This window comes from Podarcis cretensis, assembly GCF_951804945.1.
Source record: "Podarcis cretensis genome assembly, chromosome: 5".
NCBI classification, from domain to species: Eukaryota; Metazoa; Chordata; class Lepidosauria; order Squamata; family Lacertidae; genus Podarcis; species Podarcis cretensis.
In genome coordinates, this window is record NC_137174.1 from 98,836,918 (window position 1) to 98,850,730 (window position 13,813).

The following is a 13,813-nucleotide window of genomic DNA, read 5'->3' on the forward strand; positions in this document are numbered from 1 at the left end:
TCTCTCTCTCTCTCTCCAATTGTGTTACTTTAGGTTCAACGGCAATAACTTTCTCCCTAGCCTTCTCCGCAGTTTGCCATGTCAAAATAGATTCCTGTGTCAGTTTCTGAATAGTTTCTATATTGGTGTTCACTTTTTGTCCCAAATTGTCAATTTTGGTAGTTACCACATCCACCTTTTTATGAAGTTGTTCCAGTGAGTCACTTATCTTACATAATACAACCACTAAGGCCTCTTCTGTCAACATTCTTAACCGATTCAAGGTCCCAAGAATCTCACAGGTTTTTATCTTGCAACTGGAAATTCCCCCAGCTCAACTCTTGTGACAGTTTCAAAGGCTTCCTCTAAACGGAAACAGTTCCTCTAGAGGGAAACAGTTTCTATTTGTATTAGTCCTTTAAAACTCAATTCAAACAATAAAGTTAGTTTCAATTTTCTGTTACTTTTACTCCTTTTTAAATGCAGATGGAGACCATGGAAACAATGTATTCCTCTTATTTAAACTAACTGTCAGTGAACGTTCTAATCACGGTCAGTCCTGTTGGCAGCCCGTTTCCAGGATCGGAGCGGTGGTATATTAACTCTGTTCGCTCTCTCCTGCAGGTATACTCAGTCCGAAACCTTCCCCCCTCTTCTCCTGCCACCAAGGGGGGTTAAGTATTTTTTACTGATGAAAATTTAGTCCTTTACAATAGGCTTTCCGAGACTTCAGCTTGCATCCTCATTGCTTCAATCTATTTACAAAAGGGGAAGGTGGACTTCCTGTTTTAGACCTCCCTATTTCGGCACCAAATTAAGACGTTTAAAAATCCAATTCTCCGCTCTACTCACGGGTAGTTGCTTTAAGATCAAATTGTCCACAGGAAAAAGTCAGCGCTCTCCGGCGACAGCTATGCGGCTTTGCTCCGTGGAAGAAGCAGTCAATTCGAAGCACCGTGCCGCTCACCCCACGTCGCTCCGGATCCCCGAAACCGGGTTTCCCCGCAAGTAGGGGAGGCGCAAAAGGTGCCAGCCGAATCCCACGTTCACAGGCTTCACCCGCCTGTGATTTCTAGTGGGTCTCCGCCTTCGCCGTGGCGGCAAGACCCAGATTTCCACGAGGCAAATTCCTCCCGATCAGAGGAATTCAGCCATTACCGGAGGCGCTAACCCGGAAGTCTCAGACAGAGGGCCTTCTCGGTAGTGGCGCCCGCCCTGTGGAACGCCCTCCCTTCAGATGTGAAGGAAATAAGCAGCTATCTTCTTTTTAAAAGACATCTGAAGGCAGCCCCGTTTAGGGAAGTTTTTAATATTTAATGCTGTATTGTTTTTAACACTTGATTGGAAGCACCCAGAGTGGCTGGGGAAACTCAGCCAGATGGGCGGCGTATAAATAATAAATTATTACTATTATCATGATGGTTCTGGGCTGAAACCCAGGAGAGCTGCTACGGGTTAGGGTAGGCAATACTGAGCTAGATGGACCAATGGTCTGACTTGGTTTAAGTCAGCTTCCTATGCTCCAAGGGGCTAACAGAGACCACCAAGCCACACCCTCACAGGTCCAATTTGTGTAGCCTACCTTTGCTCACTTCATCCCTGGCAACATTTCGAAAAAGGAAGCTCTCAGGACGCTGGGGAGGATTTCTGTAGGAAGGAGGAGCAGCAGCAACAGCTGGACCAGGATATGGAGCAGACAGGTGAACTGAATGTGGACATGCAAAATATGCTGTGAGCTCAGCAGAACAATAATTGGAAGGACACGTTTTTAAACTGACAAACTTATCGCTGAGTGTTATAAAGACATGAGGGGAAGACCAGCCCATTCTAGATGTCTATGAACATTCCTCAGTACCCTCTGGAAAAAAGTCTTCTCTATTTTATTACAGTTTCACAACCTGAGGAACGTCCAAAGGAGCCTCAGTCCAGAAAAACAAACCCAATGCAATGAAGCTCCCAGCCCTCCCAAAGCGACTGAAGCTCAGGCTACAATAGTCCTGCATTTATGAACCCATACAAAATGGTTTTCTCCCAGTACAATGGATTTTTCACAGCTGAAGCATAATAGCCTGTTTATCTCCAGTTGTGGTCATATTTTGGTTTGGCCCAACATCACAGGCAAGATGTATCGGTGGGAGAAAGGCTCGTGTGCCATTACTTAACCAAGGCAATTGATTATTTTCTGGACCTCACTTCATTTGGAGACAAACTTTTTTATTGCCTTACTTTACTTGTGTGGAAGTGAGCTGTATCTCTCTGATGAGTCAAAGAATTGAGAGAGAGCTAGTGTAGCATGGAGGTAAAACAAATGAGCTATGAATCAGGAAGGTACAGGGTCAAGTTTTGCTTCTGCCATAAACTCACTAGGTGACTGTAGGGAAGGCACTGCTATCTCGGCACCCCCCGACCCCCAAATCTAGGAAAGGAGAAGAACGGTGCTGGCCAATCCTACAAATCAAGGGTCATTACAATGTGTGTGAAGTCCTCCGAAGACTCAAAAGTATGACAATTATTACACCTATAAAACTACCTGGTGGAAAGGATTGCTTAAGGCACTTCTGTACTCACAACTGGCTTGCAGTGTTGGCACAACCCTTGGTTGTGGTGCTACACTGGTCCACAGGTTATGGCCAAGACCCGTGTCAGCTTAGCTTGCATGCTGATAACCTTTTCAGCATCTCAGTGATACATCTGTTTCCCCCTTTGCTTTCTCCCCCAAGTTTACCTGTTTGAGCTGTGGGTGAATTTGGCGAGATGGTGGATCTGTCATCACTCTGTGGATAAAGGAGAAAGATGAAGCAGTAGAACACAGCAGAAATAAGCTTTATACACATCTAGGATATCATTTTAGGGGTAGGAAGATGGAGCATAAGATAGGGGGGAGGAATTTACATGCCATAAAAAGGATCTCTTAGAAAATTAGCATAACACTTCTGGGACTATAATAATGGAGAATAGTACAGCCAGGATTAAATGTATTTGGGACAAGAGCCACAAAAAAAGAAGGCTGCCATTAAGCTAGCCAATGGGGGGGGGAGAGGAGGAGGAGATGAAACTGATTAAATGTAAAGAAAAGATCTTTAATCAAAGGCTAATTAGTACGAAGTGAATATTCAACTGCATAAGTATCTCTGGTTCTTAGACATATTTTGCCATTTCTGTGAGGACTCTTTATTATCACTGATTACAATTTCCAGCATGTATGTACAAGATAATCAGACTAATCAAGCGAAGTGGACTTGTTAAGGAATGCAAGCACAAAAGGGTGACTTTTCAGTTCACGTTGAAGAGATAGCAAAACTTCATTTTATACAACAAGGAAGCACCACACAGCAAGTGTACTGGCCCATCTACCAATATTCCTCTATTCCTCTTTGTTCTGCTATTGGAGGGAGGCACAGTGGGCTCCAAACACAGGACCAGGTTTTAGAAGAGTTGGATGAGTGGAAGCGAGTGACCCACAATCACCATCTTGTGTGAAGTGTCACCAAGAAGAAGCAAGTTACAGAGAACAGCCCACAAGCCTATTTGAGGGTCTCGCTCTGGTACCTGGAGGGTGTCAGCCACTGATTCTGCTTGTGCTCCACTACCCAGGCTCTCACCAAGAGGAGAAACCAGCAAGAGCAGCAATAAGAATTTAACAACAGCAGGCCCGAGGAAGTCAAATGATATCCCTGACCTCCCCAATGGCTTCTAGGTCAGGCCTGCTTGTTTGGGTGAACGGAAGAAAGGCTGCCTTCACCTATGTCTCTGCCCTTTCCCCAGCTTGACAGATAACCAGATCTTCTATAATAATAGAGTATGTTCGTTTTTATTTATTTTTACTTTTGTCAGAAATGATTCCAATGAAATATTAAGCAAGCACTGGACCTGATCATTTTCACAATGAAAAATCATAATGGCCTCTGCAAAAAGAAGTCTGCAAAGCACCAAAAACATCAGGCGAAAAGTGACAGACAGTGATGGGTGTGCATATGCAGTTTATTTTAGTGGTCAGAAAGTACAGTCTTTATCTGCTGCTCAATATTCTGCAAAAAAGAAAAGTTTTACAGGCTAATTATCAGCGTCTACTGCAGACAGGTTAGACATCATATCATGTCAGAATAAAACTGCTTTTCTTTGACAACTCGTTTACTTGGCAAGCCTATTCTGGCTCATTCATATGGCAAACCAGAAAATTGCACCAGGAGTGGTTCTTGGTGGTACAGATGGGATTTAATATGCAGAAACCAAAATTCTGTGGTCTTTGCAATGACTTAGGGCAACCAAAATGATTCAGGGGCTGGAGCGTCTTCCTTATGAGGAAAAGCTAAAACATGTGTGGGTTTTTTAGTTAAGAGGGGGGAAAGACAAATAAGGGGAAATATGACGGAAGGTTGCATGCAATTATGGAGAAAGTGGAAAGAGCCCCCCCTCCCCTTTCAGAATACTTGAACTCAAGAGTCACCCAGTGATGGGTAGCAGATTCGGGACAGACTGGAGAAAGAGCGTCCTCACACAACAGAGAGTTATCACATGGAATTTGCTGCCGCAGCCTTGAAATGGGACTAAACACATTCATGGAGGAGGGTCTGCGGTAGCTAAACAGACCCTTCATATTTCTGAACTGCGGAGGGAAGAACATCAGCAGAGGTCTTTTCTTTTGTGTCCTCTTGCTTTGGGCCTCACAGAAGAAACTGGCTGCCAACTGTTGGGGAAGCTCAGTCGGTAGAGCATGAGACTTTTAATCTCAGGGTCGTGGGTTCGAGCCCCACCTTGGGTGAAAAATTCCTGCATTGAAGGGGGTTGGACGACATGACCCGTGTGGTCCCTTCCAACTTTGTGATTAAATGGACCTTCTCAGTCTGATCCAGAAAGGCTGATCTTACATTTTTAGTTTATTGTATTTGGCGTGACCTCCCCCAGCTTAACTCGTCCAGGCACATGGACCACCAACTCTCTGCAGAGTCATCCATTAAGCAAGGGTGGTTCTTGGCTCCATTAGATGGACATGAAAACTCTCCCTCGGGCTCCACTTTAAATCAGCTCATGACAGGACAGGCCGAGAGTAGGGATCAACGCTGCCCTCAGTATCAGGTAAGCAGGAAACGTAAATCCAGCCAAGACAGTCACACGCTGCATGCTCTTCACCTGGTTGAGTGTCCCCGGCCTCCTTTTAATGGTGTTGGTATTACTGTCAATCTCAAACACTAAGATAGGCTCAAAACCATTCTGTCAGGGAGGGCAGAGAAGAGAGAAGGGGGAGAAGAAAGGGAGGAAGACAGAAAATCACCTGAAGAAGGCAGAAGGTGCAAAGCACAAGAATCCAACAGACTACCCTTGACAACAGTCTCAGAACGGCCTATCAACATATGGAGCTGCCTTACTCAGAGTGAGGCCACGGATTCATCTAAGTCCAGCAATGGCTCTCCTTACTGGCAGCAGCCCTCCAAGGTCCCAAGCAGAAGTCTCTTTCAGGCCTGCTAACTACAACCCCTCCAAATACAGATAATCAAGGACTGAACATGGAACCAACTTGCAAGGCATGTGCTGTACCACTGAGCTATGGCCTCTTCTCTTTACCTGAACCAAGACTTGCTTCAAGTAATGCTACAGTCTTTCTTGAAACAATTCCTGTTAAATTTTCCCATCAAGTCTGGAAAAATTTCCTCCTATTATCAGCATCCATATTGCATGTTGTGGTGATGTTACCATCTTTGGGGGTGCAGGGAACATTGGCAAAGGGCAGCGCCCATACAGTGAACTCTCTGGGGCTTAGCCACTGACTTATTTCCCCCTTGCTAGCTCTTACCGAGCAAGCAGTGTTTATGGGGATTGCGTGAAGATTTGGTCCTCAAGGCTCAATTAGTAAACACTTGGGAATGTAACGAACTAGGAACAACAGCATCATGTAAAATAACTCATTATAGTAAATTAAAATAAAATGCTGTCCACGAGAGTAAAGGATGCCAGAAATTATGCACAACAAAAACCAACCACGCTTGTTTGTATTCCAAGGCCACCCAGGGCTGCATTGGGTTGTATCTGACACTTGCATGCAAAATTAGAATTATCTCATGCCAAGGAGTTTGAAGTAGAAGATGAAAGAGGACAAGCAAACATAGGGACCAGAAGTGCAGAGAAACACAGGAGAAAGGTAACAGATAATAATAATTTGTTTATACCCTGCCACTCTGCTTACTGCAGACAAAGCAGCCATGTGAGAAGGTACACGGCGGTTGGTTGCTATGGTGAGCTTTAAAGGCAACTGGCACAGTGCCAATCCCAGAAGATGGTCCAGTAACAAGTGTCACTGTACAGATTTTATATCCTTAGTGAATTTTTAAATCATGATGGGTGAGGATTATTTAGGAAAAACCTCTTTCTCCAAATCCATGAAAGCCTTCCTTTTCTGTGGGGCCCGTGATTTGACAAAGATTTCCTCCATCATTCCCCCACCCCACCTGAAATGAAGCCTAAGTATGTATAACTGGTGAAATTTAGAGTACTAGATCCCCGGGTCCTGTCGTTTGTTATTGTGTAAAGTGTCATGCATGCTTGGCCCAGGGGCAGCCAACGCGGTGCTCTCCAGATGCTACGGGACTAGAACTCATCATCGCTGGCCACAGACGATGCCGCCTGGGCCTGATGGGAGTTCAGGTCCACATTCTGGAGGGCACCACATTGGTCATCATGTTGCAACAATACATTGGAAAATGGGTGATATTCTGCAAAGGCCACTTCTCAGCAGAACCATCTACTATCAGCTGTCCTATGAGAAGGATTCCAGAAGAGGGAGGGAGACTGGGAGGTGAGGACCACCTCAGAGCCTGCTCTAGTTGGGCTGTCACTTACTCACTATTGTCATTTCATCACCAAGTGCTTGGTGAGGAGTATCCTGAATTCTTATTTTTTTGTATGTTGATATTGTTCACTGTAGTTTAAAAAATGTATTTCAGTTTCCCCTAAGACAAATCAAAATAAAAAAATTCCTTCCAGTAGCACCTTAAAGACCAACTAAGTTAGTTCTTGGTATGAGCTTTCGTGTGCATGCAGACCAACACGGCTACCTATCTGTAACTAACCTATGGCAGACCAACTAACCTATGGCAGACCAACACGGCTACCTATCTGTAACTAACCCTAAGACAAATATGAGGGATTTACATCCTGAAAGTTAGGATATCAGTAACAGTAAATAAATACAAAGAGAAGTTAATGCTGGCTATGTTATGATTTCAGGGACGCAGGTGGCGCTGTGGGTTAAAGCCTCAGCGCCTAGGACTTGCCGATCGAAAAGGTCGGCGGTTTGAATCCCTGCGGCGGGGTGCGCTCCCGCTACTCGGTCCCAGCGCCTGCCAACCTAGCAGTTCGAAAGCACCTCCGGGTGCAAGTAGATAAATAGGGACCGCTTACCAGCGGGAAGGTAAACGGCGTTTCCGTGTGCGGCTCTGGCTCGCCAGAGCAGCGATGTCACGCTGGCCACGTGACCCGGAAGTGTCTCCGGACAGCGCTGGCCCCTGGCCTCTTGAGTGAGATGGGCGCACAACCCCAGAGTCTGTCAAGACTGGCCCGTACGGGCAGGGGTACCTTTACCTTTACCTTTATGTTATGATTTCAAGTATCATTAAACTTATTTCCAAAGCCGTCCAGTGACTTTGAGGGGGTGGAGCTCATGAATTTAAGCGTTCATCAACACAGCAAATATTATTACTACTGAGTAATGCATAGCTGAGTAATTACTACTGAGCTTGGATAGCTCAGCTGGTTAGAGCGTGGTGCTGATAATGCCAAGGCTGCAAGTTCGATCCCTGTTTGGGACAGCTGCATATTCCTGCATCGCAGGGAGTTGGACTAAATGATTCTCAGGCTCCCTTCCAACTCTACAGTTCTGTGATTCTATGTTGTTTCCCAGATGCCCTTTTCAAGAGACTCAAGGTGATGTACAAATCATATAAAATACAGTGGTACAGTGGTGCTTCGCAAGACAAAAAGAATCCATTCCGCGATTCTCTTCGTCTAGCGTTTCTTTCGTCTTGCGAAGCAAGCCCATTGACGGCTTAGCGGATTAGCATTATTAGCGGTTTAGCGGCTTTTAGCGGCTTAGCGGATAAGCGGCTTAGAAAAAGGGGGGGGGGAGGAAAAAAAACCTGCAGGAACTCGCAAGACATTTTCGTCTTGCGAAGCAAGCCCATAGGAAATTCGTTTTGCGAAGCACCTCCAAAACGGAAAACTCTTTCGTCTAGCAAGTTTTCCGTCTTGCAAGGCATTTGTCTTGCGGGGCACCACTGTACCTCGCAAGACGAATGCCTCGTAAGACGAAAAACTCGCAAGACGAAACAGTTTTTCATTTTTTGAGTTGCTTCGCAAGACGGATTTCCCTATGGGCTTGCTTCGCAAGACGGAAACGTCTTGCAAGTTTGTTTCCTTTGTCTTGCAAGTTTGTTTCCTTTTTATTGAAACCGTGTATTCAGTGGTGGTGCAGCTGCGACTTGACTTCGAGGAGCAACTCATAGCACGCGGTGTGGTAGCCTTTTTTGAGGTTTTTGAAGACTTTGGTGATTTTTGAAGCTTTTCCAAAATCCGTGCTTCGCAAGACGAAAAGAATCGCAAGACAAAAAAACTCGCAGAACGAATTAATTTCGTCTTGCGAGGCACCACTGTATGAGAAATCTAATCAGGGGAATAAGCAGCCCACTTGTTCCTCTGAAAGTGAGTTGTGTCCACCTCCTGCACCTAGTTTGCGGGAGGCTCCTAAACTGCCAGCTTACACTGAGATGGAAGGCCTTGGCAGCACTGTGTCGTGCCCGCCCTAGCCATGCCTGCACACAGCCATGCCGGCTGTGCTCTGGAGCCAACCCAGAGCCCAACTGCAGTGCCCCTCCCAAACCTACCTCCATTGCTCTCGCCTTCAACACATGCATTTGAAGGGAAAACATGCAAACTGTTAGTGTTGAGTACACACTGGTGGTGGTAGCACGCTGCTTTCCAGAAATTGGGGGTGGCGAGCACTTAATCACACCTGGAAGCATACAGTGGGGGAGGAGGCTGCAAGTCCACTTTTGTGCAAGCAACAAAAGTGTAAAAGGGCGAGGGGCACGGGTAATTTCATACTGCCTGTTTGTCAGACCTATTTCCATGCATTTTCCCTAAACTAGAGTTAACATCATTGTTCAGAGAAAGAAAAAAAAGCAGTCTTGGCTGAACAGGCACTATGATGTAATAAGGGAAGTGCTGAACAAAAGGCCTTCGTTAGAATTCTACACAATATTCTATTATGTTGTGCGAGTAGCTGCCGCCATGTAAGCAAGTGCAATTCAAGAGAGTCAGAAATAGATGCATAAACCATATGATGGAAATGGCTGGAATTGGCCAAATCCCATTCATCGCAGCAGTGATTTGTCAAAAAGAATTAAAATCAGATGGTGCCCTAAATCAACAAACAGGGAAGTATGTATGCCTGAGATAACAAGCTCACTCCAAGTCCTGGGACAGGGCAAGAACGAAATCTAGACCAAGCAAGACAATTACCCATCCACATCAATCCCACTTTCCGGGCGTTTATGGAAATTAGAATGAGAGGGACAGAAACAGTTTGCATCCACAACTATAAGAATGCCTGGAAACAGGGACACAAAACAACTTGTGTGCCACGTTTGCTACCAACTCACTAGTTTGGTTACTACTGAACAACAATTTTCAAGAGACAGAGGTTTCTCTAGTCGGAAAAGGTCAAATGCTCAGTTTTCCTATTTCTAATCACCAGTTGTCCTTACATGAACTGAGGAACAAGACAAGTAAAGGGAATGGGCTGCAGAACTGTGTGCCCCATCTCTGCTCCAACACGAATTACTCCCACCATTTTAAAGGTTTAAATTGGCATCAACGTTAACCATAGTAAACATTAAGCAGAGTTCTCTCTCAACCACACTTTTGAACCCATTTTCTGGCCTCTGCCTTCCCTGTACTCTCATGTCACAAATAGGAAAATGCCTGAATGTAATGTCCAGGATGGGAGGGGGGTTGGGGGGGTGTCCCTGCTTCACACCTAGGTGAAGTTTCAGTGCTCTTCAGCCAGCAACATGGCTGCACCTATGAAACCTCAGCACTTAACTGAAGAGAATATAAATGAGAAAATAAACTGGAGGCATGCAAATCATGCAAAGGCAGGCAGAGCAAAGCAGGCCAGGAAAGAACATGAAAATGGATTTCAATCGCTATTTTTGAGATACCAACAGAGGAAGGAAATAGCATAAAACATGGAAATGGTGTTACATGAAATGCTGACAACTTTTTTTAAAAATAGACAATTCATACTTGAGAGATGTAAAAGTCCCTCCACTGATTTAAACAGAGGGGCAAAAACAAAGCGTTTAGTCATGGTTAACTAAACATACTCAAATGGATCACCAGCATCCATTCAGAGGGCCATGCTCCAAACAACTACAAAAGTAGTTCTTCAGGGGAAATAATGGATGAGTATCTGTGATGTATGATTTAGGCCACAGGGATCCTGCAGTTGGATAGACAAGGCTGGGTGACATCATGCCTCTTCAAAATCCATGATTCCATGTTATGATACTGAACTGGTTCAGCAAGGAAATGGAAATGCAAAATTTAGATACCATCTCTGGACATAACACCTGATACTTATTGGAACACTTCTGGGCCTTGTAATGAATGCGTTATCTATATAGCTGATGTGTGGATGACTCCATGAGTCGGCCAGGCAGGAACCTAAGAACCTGCTTAGGTGCTTTCACCCCTTAAAGCTTATTCACACCTTTAATGTTTCCACGAATTGCACCAACCACTTATGAGTTCTAGGGACTAAATCAGAACAGGAAGTTCAGGAACACAAAGCTGTGAACATCAGCTGCAATCCGTTCCAAGGCAGAAGAAAGGAGGGTAAAGTAGCAATTTATACCAAAATTGCTATTATAATTAGAAGACAGCCATGTTTTATGCTATTTAGTAGTACTACTAAACTGCCTAATCTCAGCAAACCATAGAAAACATGCTAACTAGGATCTAGGAGGCTGACACATAAACAGGCCATTGCGTGCAGGATTCTTACCACCAGCAAGGCACTATCATCAGTGTGCTGAGACCTTCTGGACGGGAAGGGACACTGGGGATGCGGGAGAGATGGCAACATCAGAAACATGAGACCACCACAAAATATGCAGACAAACACAGACATCTGGAATTGACAAGGTTCTTAATGCAGAAGGCACATGGAGGTAATCAGTAATGTATAACTGAAACAATGGGGAGAGGGGAAAGAAACCTATTAGTCTCTTAATGATCTCAGCATTAAAAACATCTGCAACTGATTCAGGAGCTATTTTGCTTTCAGCTGCCGAGTCCAAGAAAGAGCAGGATTTGGTATGCGAATCTTTCCAGTGGAGAACACTGCAATATTAAGGAAAGAACACACACAGCCTGGGAGGAACTGAAACAAAGATCAAATAAAAAGAACAGAACTATTTGGAAGCAGTCCAGAGTCACAGAAAGCAGACTACTGGAAAACACTTTCCTATGTATTTGTGGTCTATTGTGTTGTGTCTTATGACAGGCTGATCATGAAGTAAAAACTATTTTCCGTTAGCAAAACAAGAAAATTGGCCCTGGTGGTGTATAAAACCTTCTTGTGGGGAAAGACAGATGCCAATGTTGAGGGAGGCTGAGAACCAACCAAAATTCTGTTCCAAGGCACCAATATCAGCCTTGAGTGCTGGCTACCCTACAAGCATGAAGTTCAGCTCTTGCCAACCTGGCGCCTTCCAGATGTTTTGAACTACAACTCCCATCGCTGGCTGGATCAGGCCAGTGGCTCACCCAGTCCAGCATCCTGTTCTTACAATGACTTGCCAGATGTCCAAATGGGAAGCCCACAAGCAAGACCTGTGTGTCACAGCAGCCCTCTCCCCACTCACTTGGGAGTTCCAGCAACTGGCCATCAGAGGCAGACTGCCTCCAACGGTGGAGGGAGATCACAACCATCATGCCTAGCAGCCACAGATAGCTGTATTCTTCATGAATTTGCCTATTCCTCTTTTAAAGCCATCCAAGTTGGTGGCCATCACTACTTTTTATGGGAGCGAATACCATAGTTTTAACTATGCGTTGGGTGAAAAAGGACTTTCCTTTGTCCTGAATCTTCCAACATTCAGTATCAATGGATGTGTACAAATTCTAGTGTTATGAGAGGGAGAGGGAATCCTTTCTCTACTCACTTTCTCGTCACCAGGTATAATTTTATATACCTTTGTCATGTTTTCCCCTTGCTCTAGACTAGTAGAGGTAAAGGGAGCCCTGACCATTAGGCCCGGTCGCGGCCGACTCTGGGGTTGCGGCGCTCATCTCGCTTTATTGGCCGAGGGAGCCAGCGTACAGCTTCCGGGTCATGTGGCCAGCATGACTAAGCCACTTCTGGCGAACCAGAGCAGCACACGGAAACGCCGTTTACCTTCCCGCCGGAGCGGTACCTATTTATCTACTTGCACTTTGACGTGCTTTCAAACTGCTAGGTGGGCAGGAGCAGGGACCGAGCAACGGGAGCTCACCCCGTCATTGCGGGGATTCGAACCGCCGACCTTCTGATTGGCAAGTCCTAGGCTCTGTGGTTTAACCCACAGCACCACCCGCGTCACTAAGCGCCACCCGCGTCCCTTGCTCTAGACTAAAATGCCCCAAATAGTGTGATTTCCCCCCCATCCCCTTCATTATTTTGGTTGCCCTTTTCTAAATCTTTTCCAGATTTACAGTATCTTTTTAAGATGAGGTGATAGAAGCTGTAGTCCAAAACATATGGAGGGTGCCCAGCGAGCGAAGACGGGTGCAATTGCTAAAACTCAGCGAACAGAGCATGCCGTGAAGCCAACCTGTGCTCTGACGCCAGTGCACTTGCAGAGAAGCAGCAAAGTGTGCAAAAGCAGAGCTTGACTGTTCAGTGGTGTTAAGCAATGCAAAAAGCCCTGGATCTGGTGGCCAACCCACCAGTTCAATGACAACCTGGAAGTTCAGGCTGGATTTAGTTCTTGATTGATGGTGACGTGGCTGAAGGACCAGCAGTTCCAAAAGTGCTTTTTAATATTCCCAATATATTATCTGCTCTCACATCAGCTCTACTGTTTCAAAAAAAAGATCTTGGAACAGATATAAATAGGTCTATCTACATACATTTGCCACATTTACAAGACACAGACTACACGGACAAATCCACAGTCCAACCAACGTCAAAACAGGGGTGGGGGTGGGGGGAAGGTTTAGAAGGCAAACTCAAGAGACATCTCTCTGCTGTGGCACAGTAGTGATCTTTAAACTCTACGCTTACACTTCATTCCTGAACAGATTTAAATCAGATCCAGTGACAAGTGGAGTTTTACTCAGTATGTGCACTCATGATTGTAGCCTCTGTAAAAGTGGGACCCCCCCATAAAGAGCTTAGGAAATGACAATAAGGCAGTTTATAGCTTTAGTTCTTACCTCGCTATCCAGAGGGCTTTGCTTCTGAGGGCTCTGGGATGCCTTTTGCTTGGAAGAATGAAAAGGAGCAATTTACTAGGGAAAAGCACGCAGGCTCAAGTAAATAGGAAATAAGGTGGCAAGAAGGGCAAGAACTGTTCCACGAACATAAGCAGTTCCTAAGCTGAACCATTTTATTGACCTGTGAACAGAACCCATCTGCCTAGGAGAAAGAGGTTAGAGTTGGCATTATGTTTCTTAGGTAACTCAGTTTTGGAACCAAATACATCAGCATTCTCCTAAATCTACTATTGTAAGGCTGGGTTGGCTACAACTGCTCCATCTCAGTGTGTGTCACTACATTGCATCATAATGACAAGAAATC

At 45.2% G+C, this 13,813-nt stretch overlaps 2 protein-coding genes across 2 annotated transcripts in view; one reads left to right on the forward strand and one right to left on the reverse strand.

Annotated features, from left to right (window-relative positions):
• The window catches only part of HTR2B (5-hydroxytryptamine receptor 2B), a 202,573-nt gene that overhangs the window by 128,105 nt on the left and 60,655 nt on the right, over positions 1 to 13,813 (forward strand). The window lies entirely within an intron of this gene.
• The window catches only part of LRCH3 (leucine rich repeats and calponin homology domain containing 3), a gene marked incomplete at its 5' end in the record, with an annotated part of 96,427 nt that overhangs the window by 13,745 nt on the left and 68,869 nt on the right, over positions 1 to 13,813 (reverse strand). Inside the window, 5 exons of the mRNA XM_079977766.1 lie at positions 1,562 to 1,684; positions 2,705 to 2,753; positions 5,110 to 5,190; positions 11,036 to 11,089; positions 13,450 to 13,497. Of these exons, the coding sequence (XP_079833892.1) occupies positions 1,562 to 1,684; positions 2,705 to 2,753; positions 5,110 to 5,190; positions 11,036 to 11,089; positions 13,450 to 13,497 (355 nt within the window). The remainder of the gene's footprint in view (positions 1 to 1,561; positions 1,685 to 2,704; positions 2,754 to 5,109; positions 5,191 to 11,035; positions 11,090 to 13,449; positions 13,498 to 13,813) is intronic.